This window comes from Miniopterus natalensis, chromosome 12, assembly GCF_054644295.1.
Source record: "Miniopterus natalensis isolate mMinNat1 chromosome 12, mMinNat1.hap1, whole genome shotgun sequence".
Lineage (NCBI taxonomy): Eukaryota > Metazoa > Chordata > Mammalia > Chiroptera > Miniopteridae > Miniopterus > Miniopterus natalensis.
The window spans coordinates 72,302,694-72,322,167 of record NC_142092.1 but is presented as its reverse complement, the minus strand read 5'-3'; the positions used below and the strand labels follow the sequence as shown (position 1 = coordinate 72,322,167).

General features: G+C 60.8%; 1 protein-coding gene across 2 annotated transcripts in view; it reads left to right on the top strand.

The window, feature by feature from the left end:
• Window positions 1-19,474, top strand: part of HMCN2 (hemicentin 2) — a 128,693-nt gene that overhangs the window by 35,173 nt on the left and 74,046 nt on the right. For both annotated transcript variants that reach the window (XM_087823255.1, XM_087823256.1), the window contains exons 15-22: window positions 1,900-2,049; window positions 5,685-5,873; window positions 6,465-6,560; window positions 6,797-6,924; window positions 7,662-7,806; window positions 10,311-10,423; window positions 10,552-10,711; window positions 12,199-12,364. In XM_087823255.1, the coding sequence (XP_087679381.1) occupies window positions 1,900-2,049; window positions 5,685-5,873; window positions 6,465-6,560; window positions 6,797-6,924; window positions 7,662-7,806; window positions 10,311-10,423; window positions 10,552-10,711; window positions 12,199-12,364 (1,147 nt within the window). The remainder of the gene's footprint in view (window positions 1-1,899; window positions 2,050-5,684; window positions 5,874-6,464; window positions 6,561-6,796; window positions 6,925-7,661; window positions 7,807-10,310; window positions 10,424-10,551; window positions 10,712-12,198; window positions 12,365-19,474) is intronic.

Genomic DNA, 19,474 nt, shown 5'->3' with positions numbered 1-19,474 from the left:
GGTGCTGGGCTGCCGCCTCCGTCTCTGTGGGAGCAGGAACGGGGCTCCTTCTCAGGTGCCAGCCCGAGGCCCCCAGAGCGCCCCCCCCCCCCCCCAGCTGGCCACCCGCCGCCCTTTGCAGCACCTTCTGCGATCTTGGCAGAGCCTCAGCGTGACTCTGAGAAGGGTGGGCAGGAGCTCAGGGAGCCGGCCGCGGTGCGAGCTGACTTGGCGCATTGTGTCCGAGGTCACCAGCGGGTGGGTGGCAGAGGCCTTGGGACCCCTTATTCAGCGCTCACGTCCCCGCACGTCCTGGCTGAGCGCCCTCCCAGCCCCACCCTGGAGCCTCTTTTTAAAAGAGGGTCTCTCGGCGGAGTGTTGTTTACCCTTAAAAAGGAATGAAATTCTAGTTGTACGACATTGTGAATATCGTTAACGCCACTGAGGTGTACACTTGAAAATGGTGAGCGTGGTCAGTTTTATGTTGTGTGTTTTTTTAACACAATTTTTTTTTTAATATTTTATTTTATTGATTTCAGAGAGCAAGGAAGGGAGAGGGAGAGAGAGAGAGAAACATCAATGATGAGAGTCATTGATCGGCTGCCTCCCGCACCCCCCCACTGGGGATGAGCCGCATCCCGGGCATGTGCCCTGACCGGGAATCGAACCCCGATTGCCTGGATCCTAGGCCGATGCTCAACTGCTCAGCCACTCCGGCTGGGCCACAATGAATTTTTTTAAGTTGTAAAAAAGAGTGAAATTCTGATACAACACGGACGGTCCTTGAAAACATTCTGCGGAATGAAATAAGCCAGACACAAGAGAACAAATCGGCTGACGTGAGATGCCTGGAACACGCAACTCCGTAGGGACAGAAAGCGGAACGGTGGTCCCCGGGGCGGCAGGGGAGTGGGGAACTAGTGTTTAATGGGGACAGAGTTTCAGTTTGAGAAGATGAAGGCGTTTTGCCCTGGCCGCTGTGGCTCTGTGGGTGGGCGTCGTCCTGTGCACCAGAAGGCTGGGGGTTCGATTCCCGGTCAGGGCACAGGCCCGGGTTGTGGGCTCAATCCCTGGTCGGGGGTGAGCCGGCGGCAGCCAATCAATCTTTCGCTTTCACATCGATGTTTTTCTCTCTCCCTCTCCCCTCCTCTCTCTCTGAAGAGCAATGAAAATATTTTAAAAGACAGTTTTGTGGGTGGATATGCCGATGGCTACACGGCAGTGTGAGTGTGCTTAATGCTGCTGAATTGGACACTGAAAATGCTTAAAATGGTAAAAAGTTGTGTCATGTCTATTTTACCACACATGAAAAATTAAATTACATTTAAAAGAGGTTCCGAACTGGGGAGTCTGTCAGGCCTCAGCAGCTGGGGAGGAAAAATGAGGGGGGCGCCTCAGGGTGGAAGTCTGGGGCGAGGCCTCAGAGCGGCAGGCAGGGGTGTGTGTGGTCATCTCGGGGTGACCCGGGCCCCTCCCAGAGCTGATCCAAACCTCAGCCTGGGCCCGGGGCAGAGGGCGGGGACCCAGTAGAGAGGCCAGGCCAGGAGTTCTTGGGTGATGAGCATATTGCACGTAGGGAGACAAGCTGGGCCGCACTCCAGGTCAACAGAAGGGCTCAGGAGACCGGACTTCGCGGCACTGACTTAAAATATTTTTTAAATTGTGGTAAAATACACATAACACAAAATTTACCCTCTCCACCGTTTTCACACGCATAGTTCCGTGGCGTTAGCTACATTCCCACTGTTGTATGACCGTCCATCTCCAGAACTCTTCCATCAGGCAAAACTGGAACTGTCCCAGACTTTTGGGGGGAGCTTTCCCCCACCGACCCCAGGCCCCAGCCTTGTGAGTTGCAGGAGCCCAGGGTCAGGAGGAGCCCGTGGGCCGGTGCCTGAGGCTTTCCCACCCTTGCCTCAGGCGGTCTGGAAATGATTCTGGCCCTCGAGGATGCCAGCTCCGGGACGCTTCGGATCCCGGTGGCTCAGGAGAGGGATGCCGGCGTCTACACCTGCCGAGCCGTCAACGAGCTGGGCGACGCCTCTGCGGAAATCCGGCTGGAGGTTGGACGTGAGTGTTCACCTGTCCCCGCCTCCCCGGCCCCCCGAGACCCTGCGGCTGAGCAGGGAGGAGAGGCCGCCTCCAGGTAGCCCGCCGGTGCGGAGTTTGCGTCATGGGTCCAGAGCACTTGGGGACAGGGAGGGCCGAGGGAAGCCGTGTACCCAATACCTCTTTTCCTTTCCTTTTTATTGGATTTATTGGGGTGACACTGGCTAGCAAAATTATACAGGTTTCAGGTGCACAATCGCACGTCACCCATGCACTGTATTGTGTGCTCACCCCCCGCAAGTGAAGTCTCCGTCCGTCCCCAAAATCCCCCCCATGCCCGCCACCTCCCTCACCCCCTGTCCCGGCTGCGTTACCTCTCGCTACGTCACAGTTGCCCAAAGCTTTGTGGCTTAAATCAATAAGGTTTATTGTGTCTCAGTTCGGGGGGGTTAGGGTTCTGAGAGTGGCGGAGCTGGCGGTGGCGGCTCAGGGTCCCCCGCTGGCCTGTGTCGCGGGGGGACCAGCCTGGGCGGGAGGCTCCGCGCTGAGCTCATCACGTGGCTGCTCGTGGGAGGCAAGGTCCTTCCCACGTGGGCTTCTGCAGAAGGCTTCTTGTGATGTGGCTTCCCCAGGAGTGAGAGGGTGAGAGAGACAGAGATGGGGGGAGATAGAGAGAGGGGGAGAGAATATGAACGAAGCTGAGCCCTGAGAAGCACTGCATTCTGGGGTGTGACCTGCCATCTCTCTGCCAGCTGTATTCTGTCGCTCACACCCGCCAGCCTTGGCGCAGAGGGTGGGAGGGATGCATAGGATGCGAGTCCCGAGAGGCGGGGGTCACCGGGGCCATCCTGGAGGCGAGTGTGGGCACTGTCATCCCAAGACCCGAGCTCCGGCCATTGGCCCTGGCGCTATCTCCCCACGTCAGAGGGAGTAGGCGGCTGGCATCCTAAAGGCGGGCTTCTGGGGGCACTGGGCCACGGTGGCCTCAGGCTTTTGGGTCAGGGGAAGGGTGGACAGTGGCCCAGCACCTGTGTGTTGGGCAGGTTGGCCTGGCGGCGGTGGTGGGAAATTGAATTTCCTGCCCATCTGGGTGGCAGCTGTGGTCCAGCCTTCCTGGCCAGGCTGGCAGAGCCTTCCCTGGCCAAAAACGGGTGGGCGCCATGCCTGCATCCTGCCGTTGAACTGGGAGCTGTCTGCCTGGTGGCGTTTGGGATCTGAAGGAGGGCAGCCTCTTCCTGTAGGACAGCAAGTGACCGGGTTGTGGACCAGCCTGCAGGGGGCTTTCGCATCAGCTCTGGACCTGGCATTTGGCAGTCGAGTCCTGCTGCTTATTTGGCCAAGTTATTTAGCTCTCTGAGCCTCAGTTCCCTCATCTGTGAAATGGGTTGCTCAGAGGGTCCTTGAGAGATTTATCGAGATAATGTGTTGGTTGCAGGCTTGCATGGGTAACACTCCGCACACTTGCAGTAGACGGGTGAGCGCCCACCCAGGCAGTGAGGGGCACTGAAAGCCGAGGTGGCTGAGCCTCTTGTAGGAGGCCCTGGGAAGAACACAGGGTGGGAGCCCGGCCCCGACGCCCCATATGCTACAGGACTCAGGACCACCCCACCCCCTCCTCTGGGCAATGAGGGAACCGGCGGGCCTTCATTCAGCTCTGGTATCTGAGCGTCCTGGGGTCCCACTTGTTTGGGGCTCCAGGTGAGTGTGGGGGCGGCTTCAGGAGGGTGAGCCACAGGATCCGGGCAGGGTCTGCGTCTGGGATCTGGCTGCCTCGGGACTCACCCTGAGAGAGGATGCGGGAGCTGGGTGCCCTCCGGCTGGGGCAGTGGCCAGGTTGTCCCCGAGTGCATCGGAGGGTGCGGGGGTGTGGCGGTGGGGAGCCTGGGCCTTAGCAGCAGCCAGACCTCGGCTCTGATCCCAGCTCTGCCACCGACCTCCTGTCGTGCCCTTGGGGTGGTTCTTTCATCTCCCTGAGGCTCAGTTTCCTCATCTGTAAAATGGGGGTTGTGAGGATACTACCTCTTGAGTCTGCGGAGACCGTGAATGAATCACACGCCTGGAAGCAGCGTCACCCGCCTGTCTCGCAGTAGGCACGCGAGATGCCGCCCTTTGCACGTATTCTTTGTTCCTTCTTATAAGGGTCTGTCCCTTCTCGGGGACATTCAGGCCTAGAGGAGAAAGAAGAGTGTGCACCTCGAAATAGCCCAGGCTCAGGGAAGAGCCAGGTTGTTTGGGGCCCAAGGAGGGAGCGAGAGGTAGATGGGAGGCCTGTCTGGAGGAGGGAGGTTGGAGCTGGGCTCTGCAGGCAGGCTGGGTGGAGTGGAGAGGCAGGCCTTGGGGGTTGGGGGGATGGCAGAGCTGTGCCCAGGGTGGAGGGATGGCAGAGCTGTGCCCAGGGTGGAGGGATGGCAGAGCTGTGCCCAGGGTGGGGGGATGGCAGAGCCGTGCCCCAGGCCCAGAGCCCCGCAGGCCCAGTGCCCCGGCCGAGGCGAGGCCGGGACAGAGGATTTCTGCGATCCTGAGTCGCAGCTGCCAGGCCTGCTGAGATGAGAAAGGAGAGGCGCGGTGGTGTCTGAGGTCGGGGCCAAGGCTGTGTCCTGCCTTGTAATTTTCCAAGTTGTGTTTACATCTCCCTGGAACCTCCATAATCCCCGAGGCCGGGAGGGGAGCTTGACGTCATGGTTTGGATGGACGGGGGTGGGGGGGATTTCTGGAAAGAGATGGAAAGAACAAAGAGGCGGAGTGTTTTCCATGGTGCTGGCCGTGGGTCTGGGGACAGGGACCTGAGACCACTGTCCAGAGGCTGCAGGGGACAGGGCCTGGACCTGTCTGGGGTTGGGCCTGTTGAAGGGCCGACAGGATGGTGAGAGTCTGTTTTGGGAAATAACTCATCGCTCCTCTCCGACTGTAAAAATAAGACAACACTTAGAGAAAACGCCCGGAGAGAGCCGATGAACAGTGGTGGTTACCTTAGGGAGGGCCTGGGGTTTGGAGGTGTGCGGAGCGGGAACTCGGGACCCGTCTGTGTGTAAATCTTTATAACCCAGGGGCGAGGGGGCCTTGCTCCGACGTGCCACGTGCGGTCGGGGCCTGACTGTTGAAGCGGCCCCTTTGCCCTCAGCGCCCTCCCGGGCCGTGGGGCGTAAGGCCGTGTAATTTACACAGCACGTTGTGATCCTGAAGCATTTCACATGCTCGTGAAAATGTCCCGCGAACAGAGGCATGTAGAGAGGCTGGAGATGGCCTGTCCGCTCCCCACGGAGCCGGCCCTTTGGGGTGGCAGACACAGCGGGGGCGGTGGAAGGGTTGCTCAAGTCCAGGGCACAGGACGTCTGCTAGAGGAAGCTGCCTGTGGGCCAGGTGGGTGATGGGGTCCCAGAGGCTCCCGCGGCCAGGTTGTGACTTGCAGCCCCTCAGAGGTGGGCTTCCTGGAGGCGGCACTGCCAGGAGCAGCACGTGGCCCCCTCACCCCACACACCCCTGAGAGCTCTCCAGGGTGGGTCCCGTCAAGCTCTGGTTGGCCTCTGGGCCCTAGTTGTGAGTCAGACCCCAAGTTCCTGAGGGCCAGGCTCGAAGAGGGGGACCCTCCCAGCGTTCCAGAACAGTCCCCTGGGGGCTAGGCGGGTCCAGCACCATGACCAGTCACCTCCCTGCAGATGCGCCCCAGCTGATGGAGCTGCCCCGGGAAGTCACCGTGGAACTGGGCAGGAGCACCCTCCTGGCATGTCGGGGCACAGGCCGCCCGCCCCCTACGGTCACCTGGCGGCGTGGAGACGGCCGGCCGCTGGGGCCCAGCCAGGGCAGCAGGACCGGGCAGCCAGGGTCAGGAGTGCTGTTCTTTGAAAGTAAGAGATGGAAACTGGGGGAGCTGGGCAGGGACGCAGGAAGGCTCGGGCACCCTGACCCCCAAGTCTAGGTGGCCGGGAGCAGGAGCCTGAGCCCCAGCACTGACCGTGGGTGATGCGGGATCATGTTAAGCTCAGTGACCCTGAATCGGTCACAATAATGATGACGATGCTATCACCTGGGTTAATAACAGGTCCCCGGGAGGGGGTGTTGTCTGGGGGACACACAAGAGGCACGTAGCACAGTTCCTGACACGTGTCATAGGCGTCAACCATCATCACTACTCCTGCTAAGGCTACTCTCTGCTCTGTGCCCGGCTGGATGCTGGGCACAGCATTCACGTCACCTTATTGACCCTCCCAATCACACTACAAAGCAGAGACATTGACAAACTATTCCCATTCTACAGATGAGCAAGCCGAGGCCCTCTCACCCTTCCACGGCCCTCCTCTGCCCTGTCCGCCCTCCCACCCGCCTCTGCAGGGCCAGGCTGTGCCGAGGGCTCCCTCTCGCTGGGGAGCGGAGCCCACGGGGGCTGGAGCCGCGGTGTGCCCCCCAGCAGTCAGCCCTGCCTCTCTCCTGCCCCTCAGGTGTGGCCCCTGAAGACCAGGCCCCGTATGTCTGTGAAGCTCAAAACGTTTTCGGGAAGGTCCAGGCGGAGACCCGGCTCGTGGTGACTGGACATGGTTAGCCAGTGGATCCGGGGAGGCGGGGGAAGCCGGAGGTGGGCTCACCCCAGGGAGGCCCCCCATGGCCCCCCATCCTTTGGGACAGATGTGTCCATGGCCAGGTGTTCCGAGGGGAGCACTTGGACCCCTGCTTCCTGGGCAGGTGCCCTGCGGAGGGGAGAGGGAGGAGCCTCTGCCCCCATAGGCTGCCCACGGGAATCTCCTGCGACCGACAGCACGTCCTTTCCCCGCAGCCCCCCCACAGATCGCCAGCAGTGCCTCCACCGTGCGGGTCCTGGAGAGGCAGCCGGTGTCCCTGCCCTGCGTCGCCCTGGCCGGGAGGCCCTTCCCCGAGAGGCGCTGGCTCAAGGCCGGCAGGCCGGTGAGTGTGGGCTCCTGCCCGTGTGGCGGGTGGCGGCTGTGGGGACAGAGCGGCCGGGACCGCGGGGCTGGGGCCAGGGCAGTGGGAGCGAACGGACCACCCCACAATCACTGCCTCTCTAGGTGTCCCGTGTCTCTGGTACGTTCAAGTAAGATGGGGGGAGGGCACCCCTTTACAGCCTCAGTGCGCCTGAGGCCAGGGCAGGAGAACTGAGGGGAAGCGAGGCAAAGGAGCGGGCCTGGCCGCTCTCCCTGCTTCTCTCGTTGGGGCCACACCTGCTGTGGCCCCAGCTCTGTCCTGCTCTGCATGGCTCCCTTCTCGCCCTGCAGACAGGCTGTCCCTCCCCGCTGTGGCCTCGGTGTGGCCGGGCCTCAGAGCTCCAGCCCCCACTCAGGAGAGGCCCTGTCCCACCCCCACACTCCCAGGAGAGCCACCCACTGACCCGGCTTGGCTCAGGCCACCTGCCCTGTCCAGTTGCCCATGGGAGAGTGGGGTGTATGCCAGGGGTCAGGCCCACCTAACCCCCAGGATCTGTGGGAGTGGGTGAGTCTCAGGGAAGGGGTGGGGACTGGGCGGTCACAGCATCACCCCCACCCACCCCCGCCAGCTCCCGCACCTTCTCTCGGTCCGGCCTGCGCCCTGCTGGCCTGGCGGACGGTGTGGCTTCTGAGGGCCCTCTCCCAGCTGGCTCCGAGAGGGGCCTGTGGTCCGAGCCGGGGCTTCCTGACCCTCCCCAGCTCCCCCCGGGCAGCCGGCACTCTGTCCGCGCCGACGGCAGCCTCCACCTTGACCGGGCGCTGCAGGAGGACTCGGGGAAGTACAGCTGTGTGCTCACCAACGCGGCCGGCTCTCAGCGAAGGGACGTGGAGCTGGTTGTACGGGGTGAGTCCTGGGGCCCCACGGGCTGAAGGGTCCCAGGTTCGATGCCAGCCAAGGGCATGTATCTCTGTTGCAGGCTTGACCCCCGGCCCCGGTTGGGGCATGTGCCGGAGGTAGCCAATCGATGTGTCTCTGTCATATCAGTGTTTCCCTCTCTCTCTTCCTTCCGCTCTCTCTGAAAAGCAAGGGAAAAAATATCCTCAGGTGAGGGTTAAAAAAATAAAATACTCCTGTAACACTAATAGCTAAGAAGAACCAGAATAATTTTACACTTTGGTGTGTCTCTTTCATACTGTATACACATGTGAGCTTGTACACACACCCCTATATAGATAATAAATTGTATATAGTATAGGTGACGTATTCTTTTTAAAAAATATTTTATTGATTTTTAGAGAGAAAGGAAGGGAGAGAGAGAGAGAGAGAAACATCAATGTGAGAGCAAAACATGGATCGGCTGCCTCCTGCACCCCCCCCTACGGGGGACAGAGCCCACAACCTGGGCACGTGCCCTGACCTGGAGTCAAATCGGCGACCTTTTGGAGCCACACCTGCCAGCGCTAAGTTATATAGTCTTTATATCAACTGTACATGCACGTGGATTTCTACCCATCTATCTGTGAACTCTTTATAAAAACATACACACGTATTTTTAAGGCAAGCTGGGGCCACATTATTAGATTATTAGTGTTTCACACGGCGCTGTATTTCACGATGTTTTCCGTCCGTAAGCTCCCAGAAGCATGCCTGAGACTGCGCGTCCCTGCGTGGGTGAGCCATGAGCATCTAACCTGCCCCCTCGCGTGAACCCCTGGAGATAAGCGTCTGGGGCTCCCACCTGTGCCCACACGGCCGATTCTTTCCTTGGGAGAAACCCCTTAATGCGGAACTGAGCTCCGAGTCACGGAGACGGCACATTTTAGGGCTTTTCGTGTATTTTTCCCAGTGACTCTACCCCGCCCCACACACACAACACTGGAGTCCCAGTTTCCCTCCACCCTCCCACCCAGGCACCTCCGCTCCCTTCCACGTAAGAGGAGACGTTGAAAGGAAGTTTGATGATATTTGGTAATTTACCAAGTAGGTTAATACCCTCTTTTTAAAAAATTTTGTTTCATAAAACCCCCAAGGGAAGAGCAGGAATAATACATTGTTCTGTATTTTTAGGGGAAAACCAAAGTTCAGGAGGAGGCTGGGTCTAGAGCCCGAGTGTCTTGCGCCCCCTTAGTTCCAATAGCGGTCAGAGGTTGGACCACTATGTGGTTCTGTGTCTGTTTTATTTCATTTTCATAATTACTCCAAGAGGTGGGTTTTTAAAAGACTCCTGTTCTGTCCCAGCTGGTGTGGCTCAGGGGTTGAGCGTCGACCCAGGAACCAGGGGCCACGGTTCGATTCCTGATCAGGGCACATGCTTGGGCTGTGCCCTCGGTCCCCAGTAGGGGGCGAGCAGGAGGCAGCCGATCAATGACTCCCTCTCATCGATGTTTCTCTTTCCCTCTCCCTTCCTCTGTCTCTAAAATCAGTAAAAACATTTAAAATAAATAAATAAACAAATAAATAAAAAGTAAAAGACTCCCGCTTGGAAGTGAAGGAAGCTGAGGCTCAGAGAGGGGAGGAACCCCTTCAGGTCCCACAGGGGGCCGGGGCCGGGGGTCGTGAACGAGCCCTGCTGTTCCTGTCTCCCCTCCTGACTTCTCCAGGCCAGTTTCCCCCTCCCCCACTCCTCCTAGAGACCCCCTTCTTATGCTTGCGGATCTGGGTGGTGCTCAGGGTGGACATGGCCTTGTCTCCAAGATCACTTGTTCTGTGAATTCTATTTTCTGCCATTTCTTGTCCGTCCATCCCCAGAAAGTGGGCAACAAATTGGGGTCCATTGAGCTGATCAAGGAATGTGGGTGCCCAAAGGGTCATCCAGAGGCCCGGAGCACGGCACTGGCAGGGCCGGTTCCCAGGCTCAGGCTGCCCTCTGTCTGGGGCCTGAGCATGCGGGGTGGCGGCTGTGGGACCACGTCTGTATTTACTGCTGACGCTGTGTTTCTAATTGTGGTCAAATACACAGAGTTTACCATCGTAACCGTTTTTAAGGGCACAATCAGTGGCACTGAGTACATCACGCTGTTGCATGACCCCCCCCATCCATCTCCCCCCCCACCTCCCCGGCGAAGCTCTGTCCCCCGTGAGCACTGACCCCTGTCCCTCGCCCAGCCCCTGGGAGCCAGCGTTCGACTGGGAGCCGATCTGCGGATTCGCCTCCCGCGGCCCCTCGGGCGGGATCACGCAGTGTGTGCCCCCCGGGTGTGGCTTGTTCCACTCGGGTGGTGTCTTCAAGGCTCACCCGCGCTGTGGCATCAGAGTTTTGCCTGTTGCTGAGGCCGAGTGGCGTTCCGTGTGCACAGCGCGCTGTGTCTCCGTCGCGTTGATGGCCATTCGGACTGTTGCCACCTTTCGGCTGCCGCGAACAGTGTAGCTGCGAACTTTGGTTTACGAAACTGGTTTGTTTTTAAAAGTGCCACCTAGGATCCAGTCCACGGCCACCCACCACGTCACCAATGAAGGGGTTCCCGCCGCCCTCCCCTGTGTGGCCTCGGGAGTTCCCACCCCCACCATCACCTGGACCAAGGTAGGCGGAGCCTGTTCCCACCGAGAGTGAAAGCGGGTGGGGGGGCAGGCCCAGGCATCTCGGGGAGGGAGCCCCGCCCATTGCCAGGGGTGTGGGCTCCGCCAATGTCACCAGTGACTCTGCCACAGGAAACCAATGCCCTGGCCTCGGGTGGTCCCCGCTACAACGTGAGCGAGGATGGTACTTTGGTCATCGCCCAGCCGTCCACGCAGGATGCAGGAGCCTACGTCTGCACGGCCACCAACAGCGTGGGCTTCTCCAGCCAGGAGATGCGCCTTTCTGTCAACAGTGAGTGAGGGCCGTCCCTGTGCGGGGGGGCTCGGCAGGCGTGGAGGCGGGGGCCTGGCACTCTCACCGTCCCAGCGCCTTCCCTGTACCCCGGCCAACCCTGCCTCTGCGTTCATCCGCTAGGAAGCACGCGCAGGCCAAAGCTGTCCTCGCTCAGCGCACTGTCCCTCGTAGGGTGGACGTGCTCCAAGAGCGGTTCCAAGTGAAACCGTGCTGTATTTGTCTTTCTGCCTCAGCCCTTTGTAACTGATGTGGAGAAGCCATCCCACTAACAAGCCTTGGAAAGACACACAGCCCTACACTGGACCCCCCACCCCTAGGCATCCCCTCGCCAGCCTCTCTCCCTGGTTCTTTGTGTCCAGACCCTCTGACTTCCTTTCAATTTCTTGAATGGTCCATCGTGCCTCAGGGCCTTTGCACGTGCAGTTACTTCTGTTTAGAATGCCCTTCCCCCACCTCTTGGCCCAGCCGACTTCTCCCATCCATCAGATCTCAGTTCTCCCTGATCCCTTGGGCTGGGTCACCTTGCTGTGGAGGGTGGAATAACCCCTCCCTAATGCCCATCATGACTGCTTAAATAAGTAACTGTGCATGAGCTGTTTGGTACCAGTGTTCCCTGTGGGCCCTCCGCACTGTGAGGACAGGGGCAGGACCTGTCCTTGCTGCTGTTTCCCAGCGGTCACCACAGAGCTGGGCACTTAGTAGCTGTGCGGACGAGAGAGCAGGTGCAAAGCCCATCTTCCGTCCTATACTCTTAGAGCCAATATTTTCATATTGCAAACATTTGTTTTTTTGGCAAGTGGGGGTTTTCTCTCTGATTCATGATGTACAGGGAACTACGTGAGGGCTACATGGTCTTTATGTCCCCAGCTGGCTGGCGTGTGTAGTTATAGGTACTCGGACATGTACCGGGTGCCTTCAGGTATGAGCACCCGGCTGGAAATGCCGGGGGACATAGAGGAGGGACGCGGAGGAATCTCTGCCGTGAGGAGCCTCCCGCTTCACATGAGAGCGAGGTGACAGGCCCAGATTAGTATAAACCCCCGATGGTTGGAGAAGGCCCGAGGGAGGCTGGGTGTCATCTGGCGGCTGATGTCCTAGGAGTGAGTGGGATGACCACAGGGGGCAAGGTAGAGAGAGAAGAGGGGGACAGACTTGCTTGAATGTCCCCAGGGAAGGGATAGCAGATGGAGAGAAGCTAGAGGAGTGTAGATGTTGAGCCAGGAGCAACATGTCCTTGTCATCCCAGCAGAATGAGCTTCCAGAGGGAGGGTGGTGGTGGGGAGATGGGGGGGCCACTAGGGAGACCATCGGATCTGAGCCCACCCCAAAACCCGCACTATCCCATTATGACAGAGCCACACCCACCCTCTGCACCTCCCGGGTGGCAGTACCAGTGGCTTCCTGGGGCAGCTGCCCTGGTCCCCTTGGGGCCCCATCCCATGGCTCCCTGACCTGTTCACAGTTTCTCCTGTTTCCACCAACAGCCAAGCCCAGGATCCATGCAAATGGCTCACACAATACAGACGAGCCTCTGAGAGTCACAGCCAAGGCCGGTGATGAGGTGACCCTGGGCTGCGAGGCCCAAGGCTCCCCACCCCCATTGGTCACCTGGACCAAGGACTCCCGCCCTGTGCCCACCGTCACTGACAGGTACCCCAGTTGCATGGGAAGGGGAAGAGCTTGGGGTTTAGGGGAAAACTGGCCTCAAGGTGGCCAGGGGCCCAGGGAGTGTGAGGACACTGCGGATGCTCCCAAGGGGGTGTGCGTTCACTTCTGCACACAGCGCTCTTGTCCCTGGGTCCCCCGAAGCCTCTCCGTGGACCTCTAGGGGGTCTGTGGACGCCCAGGGTGAGAGCCCTTGGAAGTAACCAGCACCCAGCGATTCACCCCTGCTGCTGGGAGCTGCGTGTAGACTCTCCTGTGACCTGCATAGCAGCTGAACTGAGCTGAGGCTCCGAGAAGTGGGGTGAGCCGCTGTGGTCACCCGGGTGGCACAGAGCAATGACCATGGTTGGGACAGCATCCTGACCATGACACGTGCTCTGTCCTCACCTGCTCCGCAGACCACATGTCCGGGGGCCGGGCTCTCTGACTCAGCTTCTCCCTAACTGTCAGGTGTCCTGGGGGCTCGGGGAGGCTGGCTTGGGTGGCTGGCTGTACGCCCCCAGGCAGGGGGGCGGGGTGGGGTGGGGGATGGTTCCTGGGGCCCTTGACCCTCAGGGGCGGGGGGTGGGGGGTGGCTGCAGCTCTGGCCGGTGACATCAGCCCTGGCAAGGTCTTTGAGAAGTTCCAGACCTAGGAGGTCTGTGCAGCCCCCACCCCTTTGACACCCACACGTGGGGCTCCGTTTCTCGGAACATCTGTTTGGTGAGCCCTTCCAAACCTCGGGGCCGGTACCTCTGAAGGCAGCGGGGTCCCGTGGCTGGGCTGGGCCCGCCAGCCCGTGCCCCGTGGGCGTCTCTGCAGCTCCGTGTCGTGCACGGGGGCAGGGGTGGCCGTGGGCAGCGGGGAGCCTGTGTCTCCCTGGGGAGCCTGGTCCCCTCGCCTCGGCTGGGCGGCGGCCGGTGGCCAGGTGCCTGTTTATTTACGACCTGTTGCTGAGCCGGGAAACCATGTTCCCATGTGCTCACCCTCCTCGCTGTGCTGCATGGGTGGGTCAGCCGGGAGCCATAAATCCGCGAGCCGCCCTCGCAGGCCCGTCCCGTCCGTCCCCCGCGCCCTCCCCGCTCCTGGCTTCCAGCGGCTCCAGATTGATGCGATTCCGGGAGTTCATCTCTGTGCGGGGAGGCCGGGGGCGGGGCGGGGCCGAGCTCTGGCCTGGAGCCTGTCGGGCTCCAGCCCAACCCCAGCTGCTTCCGTCTCCGCGGGGTCTCCGTCTGCGGAGCGGACGCGGCGTGGACGGTGCTCGTGGGGTGGTGTCGCGTGTGCGACGCTCGGGGCGTCCCAAGTGCCGGAGAGCTGCTCCCCCGACAGCTTTCTGCTGCTGCCCGCGGACTGGAGCAGCGTTCCCAGCTTTTGAAACAGGTCACGTCTGTTCTCCCGCTCCACCCTCACCCACTTGTTTTAATGTAAAAGCTGTATCGAGGTGCAGTTCACGTGCCGCGCGGTTCTAGGTTTTTAGTGTGTCCGCCGTGTACTCATCCCTGCAGCCCATTTGAAGCATCCAGCACCCCCCCAGGCCCTGCACTCATCCCAGCCCCCTCCCCTTCCGCCGACCCCAGCCCCCCCAGCCCAGCCCCGGGCAAACACCCGTCTGCCTTCTGTCTTTGGATTTCTCTGTTCTGGACGTTGCATGTAAATGGAATGGTGAGGTGTGTGGCGCCCCTTCACTGTCCCCGGCGGCCGTGTAGTTGGGCCGAGACCCAGGATGTGGCTGCGCCTGGGAGGCCTCCTCCATCTCCGTTTGGGCAGCACCGGCCCTGTCCTGTGGGTCATCCTGACGCGATGGGGTGGATGCATCCTGCCCAGTGCCGGGGGGAGGAAGCAGAAGCTGTGGGGGGTGGGAGAGCTGGGGCCCTTTCCCTCCACTCCGCAGCTGCGCCTTGCTGTCTCCTCACACACACAGACAGGCACGGACACGCATGGATATGCACACAGATGCACATGGACACACAGACACAGGCATGCACAGACACGCATGGATATGCACACAGATGCACACGGACACACGGACACAGGCATGCACAGACACGCACGGATATGCACACAGATGCACACGGACACATGGACACAGACATGCACAGACACGCACGGATATGCACACAGATGCACACACACACAGACAGGCACAGACACGCACGGATATGCACACAGATGCACACGGACACACAGACACAGGCATGCACAGACACGAATGGATATGCACACAGATGCACACGGACACACGGACACAGACATGCACAGACACGCACGGATATGCACACAGATGCACACGGACACACGGACACAGACATGCACAGACACGCACGGATATGCACACAGATGCACACGGACACACAGACACAGGCAGGCACAGACACGCATGGATATGCACACAGATGCACACGGACACATGGACACAGGCAGGCACAGACACGCATGGATATGCACACAGATGCACATGGACACACAGACACAGACACGCACGGATATGCACACAGATGCACACGGACACACAGACACAGGCAGGCACAGACACGCATGGCTATGCACACAGATGCACACGGACACACACATCGGGCTTCTGTGCCAGCTTCAGGTGGGCCACTGCTCTCTGGAGGGTCTAGAGAATCTCCTGAGCTCTCGGGGACCCCGATCCCCGGTCAGAACGCCCTAGCAGGGGGGTGAGGGCACGGCACCCTCAGCCCCCGCCTGCGTGCTCGCCCTTTCCCACTGTTCACGTAAATGCTTCTGCAGGCTGAGCTTGGTGCGTCTTCTGTCCTGCCCTCAACTTGGGCACTCCTCCGTTCACCCCTTTCCTTGGTTCACCCTGGCCCGTGTCGCTCCTTTCCTTTAAAGGACAGAATAACACTCCAGGCGTTTGTCTCTCCTGTTGCTAAGCGGCTCCTCGGCCGAGCGCGCTGCCAGTTGTCTGGGGTAATAAACGGCTGTTGGAGCATCTCCACTAATGCTTCTCTATCTTCTGGTCACTGCCTTGGGGAATAGTCCCGAGAGCAGACGGCGGGGTCCAGGGCTGGGAACGAAGGTTCACTGAGTCCTTCTGACCCCGGGGACGGCTGTTCGGGAAAAGCCCCTGCGAACCGTGAACCCGTGAGGGAGGGCCGCGGCCTTTCCTGAGCGACGCATGTGCCCGGGACTGTGCCGAAACCACACCAGGGAGAGGACGCGGCTCTGCTCTGAGTGACACCGGGGTCAAAGACCTGGGGTCCTCTCCCCGCCTCGCCCCACTCACTGAGTGGCCCTGAGCGAGACCCTTCCCCTCGCTGAGCCTCGGCCTTCCCATCTGGGAAATGAAAGGGTTGGATGGGCGATGGCGGCCGCGAGCCCCTGGCGGCTCCAGCCCGTGACCTACCCGGGAAGGCCGGGCGAGGCGCAGTTTCCAGGCAACACTGTTTGTTTGCGCCTCTGATGCGTAGCTGGGACAGCTGCTAGCGCTCCCGGCCCCGCTCCCACTCCCGGGGGCAGCCGGCCAGGGTCCCACACTGGGCGGGACCCAGCCTCATGGCGGGGAGGGGGCAGCTGGCAAGGCGGGGCAGTCGGCACCCCTAATCCCTCTCTGGCCCAGTTACCCCAGGACCACGGGGGTTCTGGTGACCCAGGAATAAAGCCGCTCCCTCCCCAGCATGGCATGGACCCAGGGGCCCCTCGTGGGTCTCCACCTTGGAGGGTCCACAGCTCATAATGCTCCCCAGCCTGGTGGCTCTGAGGTCTTGGTCTTGTCAGCCTGTGGCCAGCATCTCTTTCTGGAAAACTTGGCAGCGAATTAAACTTCCGAACGGACCGTTTAGGTCACCGTAGTGGTCGGCAGGGTGGTAGCAGAGGGCAGGGCGCGCCCCAGGTCGGCCCTGGCCAGCTGGGGCGATGACAGCGGGTCCCACCTGCCTGCGCTCCTGTTGGGAGTTTTAGGTGAAAATATCCATGGAGGGCGCTCAGCTTGTGTCCAGGGGTGGCACATGGGGCGCGCCCCATAGGTGACAGCCCCCCCCGTTAACGTGGCTTGGCATACGTTTCTTGGGCTCACCGGATGGCACCTTCTCCCTGTCGCTCATATATTGTCATTTGGTGGGCACCAGCCCCTCTGCCTGAATTCTCCGGCTTGGTGTTGCCATGTGGGGCTCCCCCATGAGGGTCAGTGGTGCAGGTGAGGCCCCGGCAAGGAAATGAGGTTCAGAGCGGCCGGTGGTGGGTGAAGGCCTTGGCTGGTGGTGCAGATGGGTGGGCCCTTGCCCTGCACGGGCTCAGACCCCACCCTGGTCCCCGCAGACATTGGTACGTGGGGGTGGGTGTCTGTGGATGAGGGTCAGCCCTCTGGCGGGCTGGATAACCGTGGGGAGGGCTGTGCATGCGCAGCCACGGAGCCTCCTTCAGGAAGGGTCTGTGCTCTCAGGGTGAGTGTGCAGATGGGTCCTTTAGAAACGGGGACAGTGGTCCTAACAGCATGGGACAGAGCAAGGGGGACTGGGCGCAGACAGGCCTCCTGACGTGGAGCAATCCGAGGACAGGAGCCCTTCCTTAGCCCTGCGGCAGCCGGCCCACCTGGACCCCTCTTCATCGAATGAATGAACGAATGAATGAACGAACGAATGAGTGAGCAATTGGCTGAGCTGGGCCCCACGATCTCAGAGCCAGGCAAGTGTATGGAACCCGCCTGGCCTCCCCAGGGAAGAGCCGGGGCTGCTGCGGCCTGGAAGGGGTCTGGAGGGCGGGAGAGCGTCCTTGGGACGGGCGGGAGGCAGGAAACAGCGTGAGCAGAGGCGGAAGGGAGTGCGTGCGTGGAGCGCTGGGATTGAGCACCTGCTGTGGTCAGGACCTGTGCTAAGGGCAGGGACACGGCAAGCGCCTGGGCACACCCGGCCTCTCCCCTCACTGAGCCGTCCAACAGTGACAGGTGCTCGCAGGTGCGGTGGGTGCCGTAATGGCCCCAGGAACATGTGACCAGGGGCAGGGCATCGGCTGGGCAGCAGGGCTGGCTCGCCTGAGCCACAGTGGAGAGGGAGACGGGAAGGTGACTGGAGCGGGGTCACGGTGAAGATATGTGCTGGCAGCGAGGCGGACGGCGCAGCCTGGGGACTCGCGTGCTCCCGAGCACTGTCTGTCAGGTGTCCTCTGGTCTCCCTGGGCAAGTGGGTCCCCCTTGGAGCTCAAAGGAGGGACCCGGTAGGGTAGGTAGGTCCCTCTCCGACCCACGACCCGCCCCCCCATTGCGTGGTTGTGTGAATCTTGACGCTGACAGCCAAGCGAGGGCTGGAGCCCGAGGGATGTCATAAACAGGAAATTCCCCGAGAATCTGGGCGCCACACAGAGCCATCTGGACACTCACGCCACCGTGACAGAGCAGCTGCCGCTAATTGCGCCACATGCACACCACAGCAGTGCGCTCCCCGCTTCTTCCCACCTCTCCTGGCCCCTGGCCCACCCCGGGCTGCAGCCCCCGCACCTGCCCCAGCTTCTGGGAAAGTGGAGGGAGAGCTGGGTCGCAAGCTGGTTGGTAAGGGCTGCGATGGCGGAGAGTGCAGGCAGTGTGGGGATCCAGAGGACGCACCCACCAGCCTTGGGGCAACAAGGCGGCCTTCCTGGAGGAGGTGATGTTTAAGTTGAGGCTTGAGCAGGTGCGATCCGGGTGAGCAGGAGGTGGAGGAGTGCCCCAGGTGGGAAGAAAAGCACGTGCGCAGGAGGGGAGGTGGGGTGGCCCTGCCGCCCTCAGGAAGAGCAGTGGCCTCGTGCTCCCCTGCGAGGTGGGGTGGGGCTGGGGGCCTGGTCTGTGGGTCCCTACAATTCATGACACCCTGCAGTAGGCAGCCACGGGGGCAGGTGGTTAATGTGGGCCAGTGATGTGGCCAGACGGGCACTGAAAGTGAGCGCAGGCCCTGCGGGCCGGCCTCAGCTTGTCTACCTGTAAGGCGGACCCTCGCGTCCTTCGTTTCATTTTTTGTGCCACAGCGAGCAGCACACTTTCCGGGAAGTGACCTGGGCCTGCTCACAGGAAAGACAAGATGCCCGCTGTATTGTGGAGAGTTGTTTCCATTTCTGGAAGTTTGTTTTATTATTTTTTACCCAGGAGCTCCCACTTCCTGGGAGCAAGGGGTTCTGTGGCTTTAAAGTCCCCGAAGGTAACCTCTGAGGTAGAGGAGTCCAGAGCTGCCTTTTTGAATATGAGGCCGCCGGGGTTCAGAGATGTCAACCGCCCTGCCTGAGGCTGCACAGCACGTCTGTAGCAGACACTGGACCTCAGATCCAGAACCGTTTCCCATCCCAGCCCTCTCTCCGCAGATCCACGCTGGCCCCGCTTTGCCAGCTGAGGTTTGCTGTCAAGTCTAGAGGGAACGGTGTCCCTGCCCCGAGTGTGGCTGTGCTCCAGCCTCCAACTGATCTGGCCCTTGTTTGGGGGACGTAAACATTATTCAACTTAAAAAATAACTAGATGAGGAAAGAGAAGAGTCGAGGGGGGGAGAGTGGAGCCAGGCAGGGGAGATGTTTGCCTGAAGACCACACTGGATCTGCTCCCGGCCGCCCAGCTTACTGGAGACTGGGGGGCGGGGGCGGGGGCCCAGACACCCTGCGCAGGGATCCTTACCGACAGCATCGAGCACTTACTATGTCCCGGGCCCTGTGGGTGTTGCGCGTGTCACGTCACTTGGGACTCACCATCCCCTGTGACTCCCGATGAGGGCCCTGAGACGCGGGGAGATGCAGCGCTTGGCCCAAGGTCAGCCTGTAAGAGGCAGAGGGTGGTCCACGCAGGGGCCGCTTGCTGTCACAGCCCCGCTCCTATCTGCCCCGCCATGCTGCTCCTCGGGGCGTGCACACTTCCTTGTGTCCCTGGGCAGTGCTCCCAAGGGGTGACCCTCTGACCACCTGTCTCAGAGCCACCTGGGCCTGGGTGGGGCCTGGGAGTCTGCATGCTTCACGTACAGCTGGGAGATTCTGGTGAGAAGCCCCGTCCTCCAGGGTGTGAGTGACGAGGTCTCTACCTGTGGGAGCGGCTGGTGTTCCAGGCTGTGGCCAGGAGCCCCGCTCCTGTCGGTAGGGGACACATGCCATACAGCTCTGTGCAGAGCTCTGGCGGGGAAAGAAAGAAAGAGCAAGAGAATGAAGTAGGGA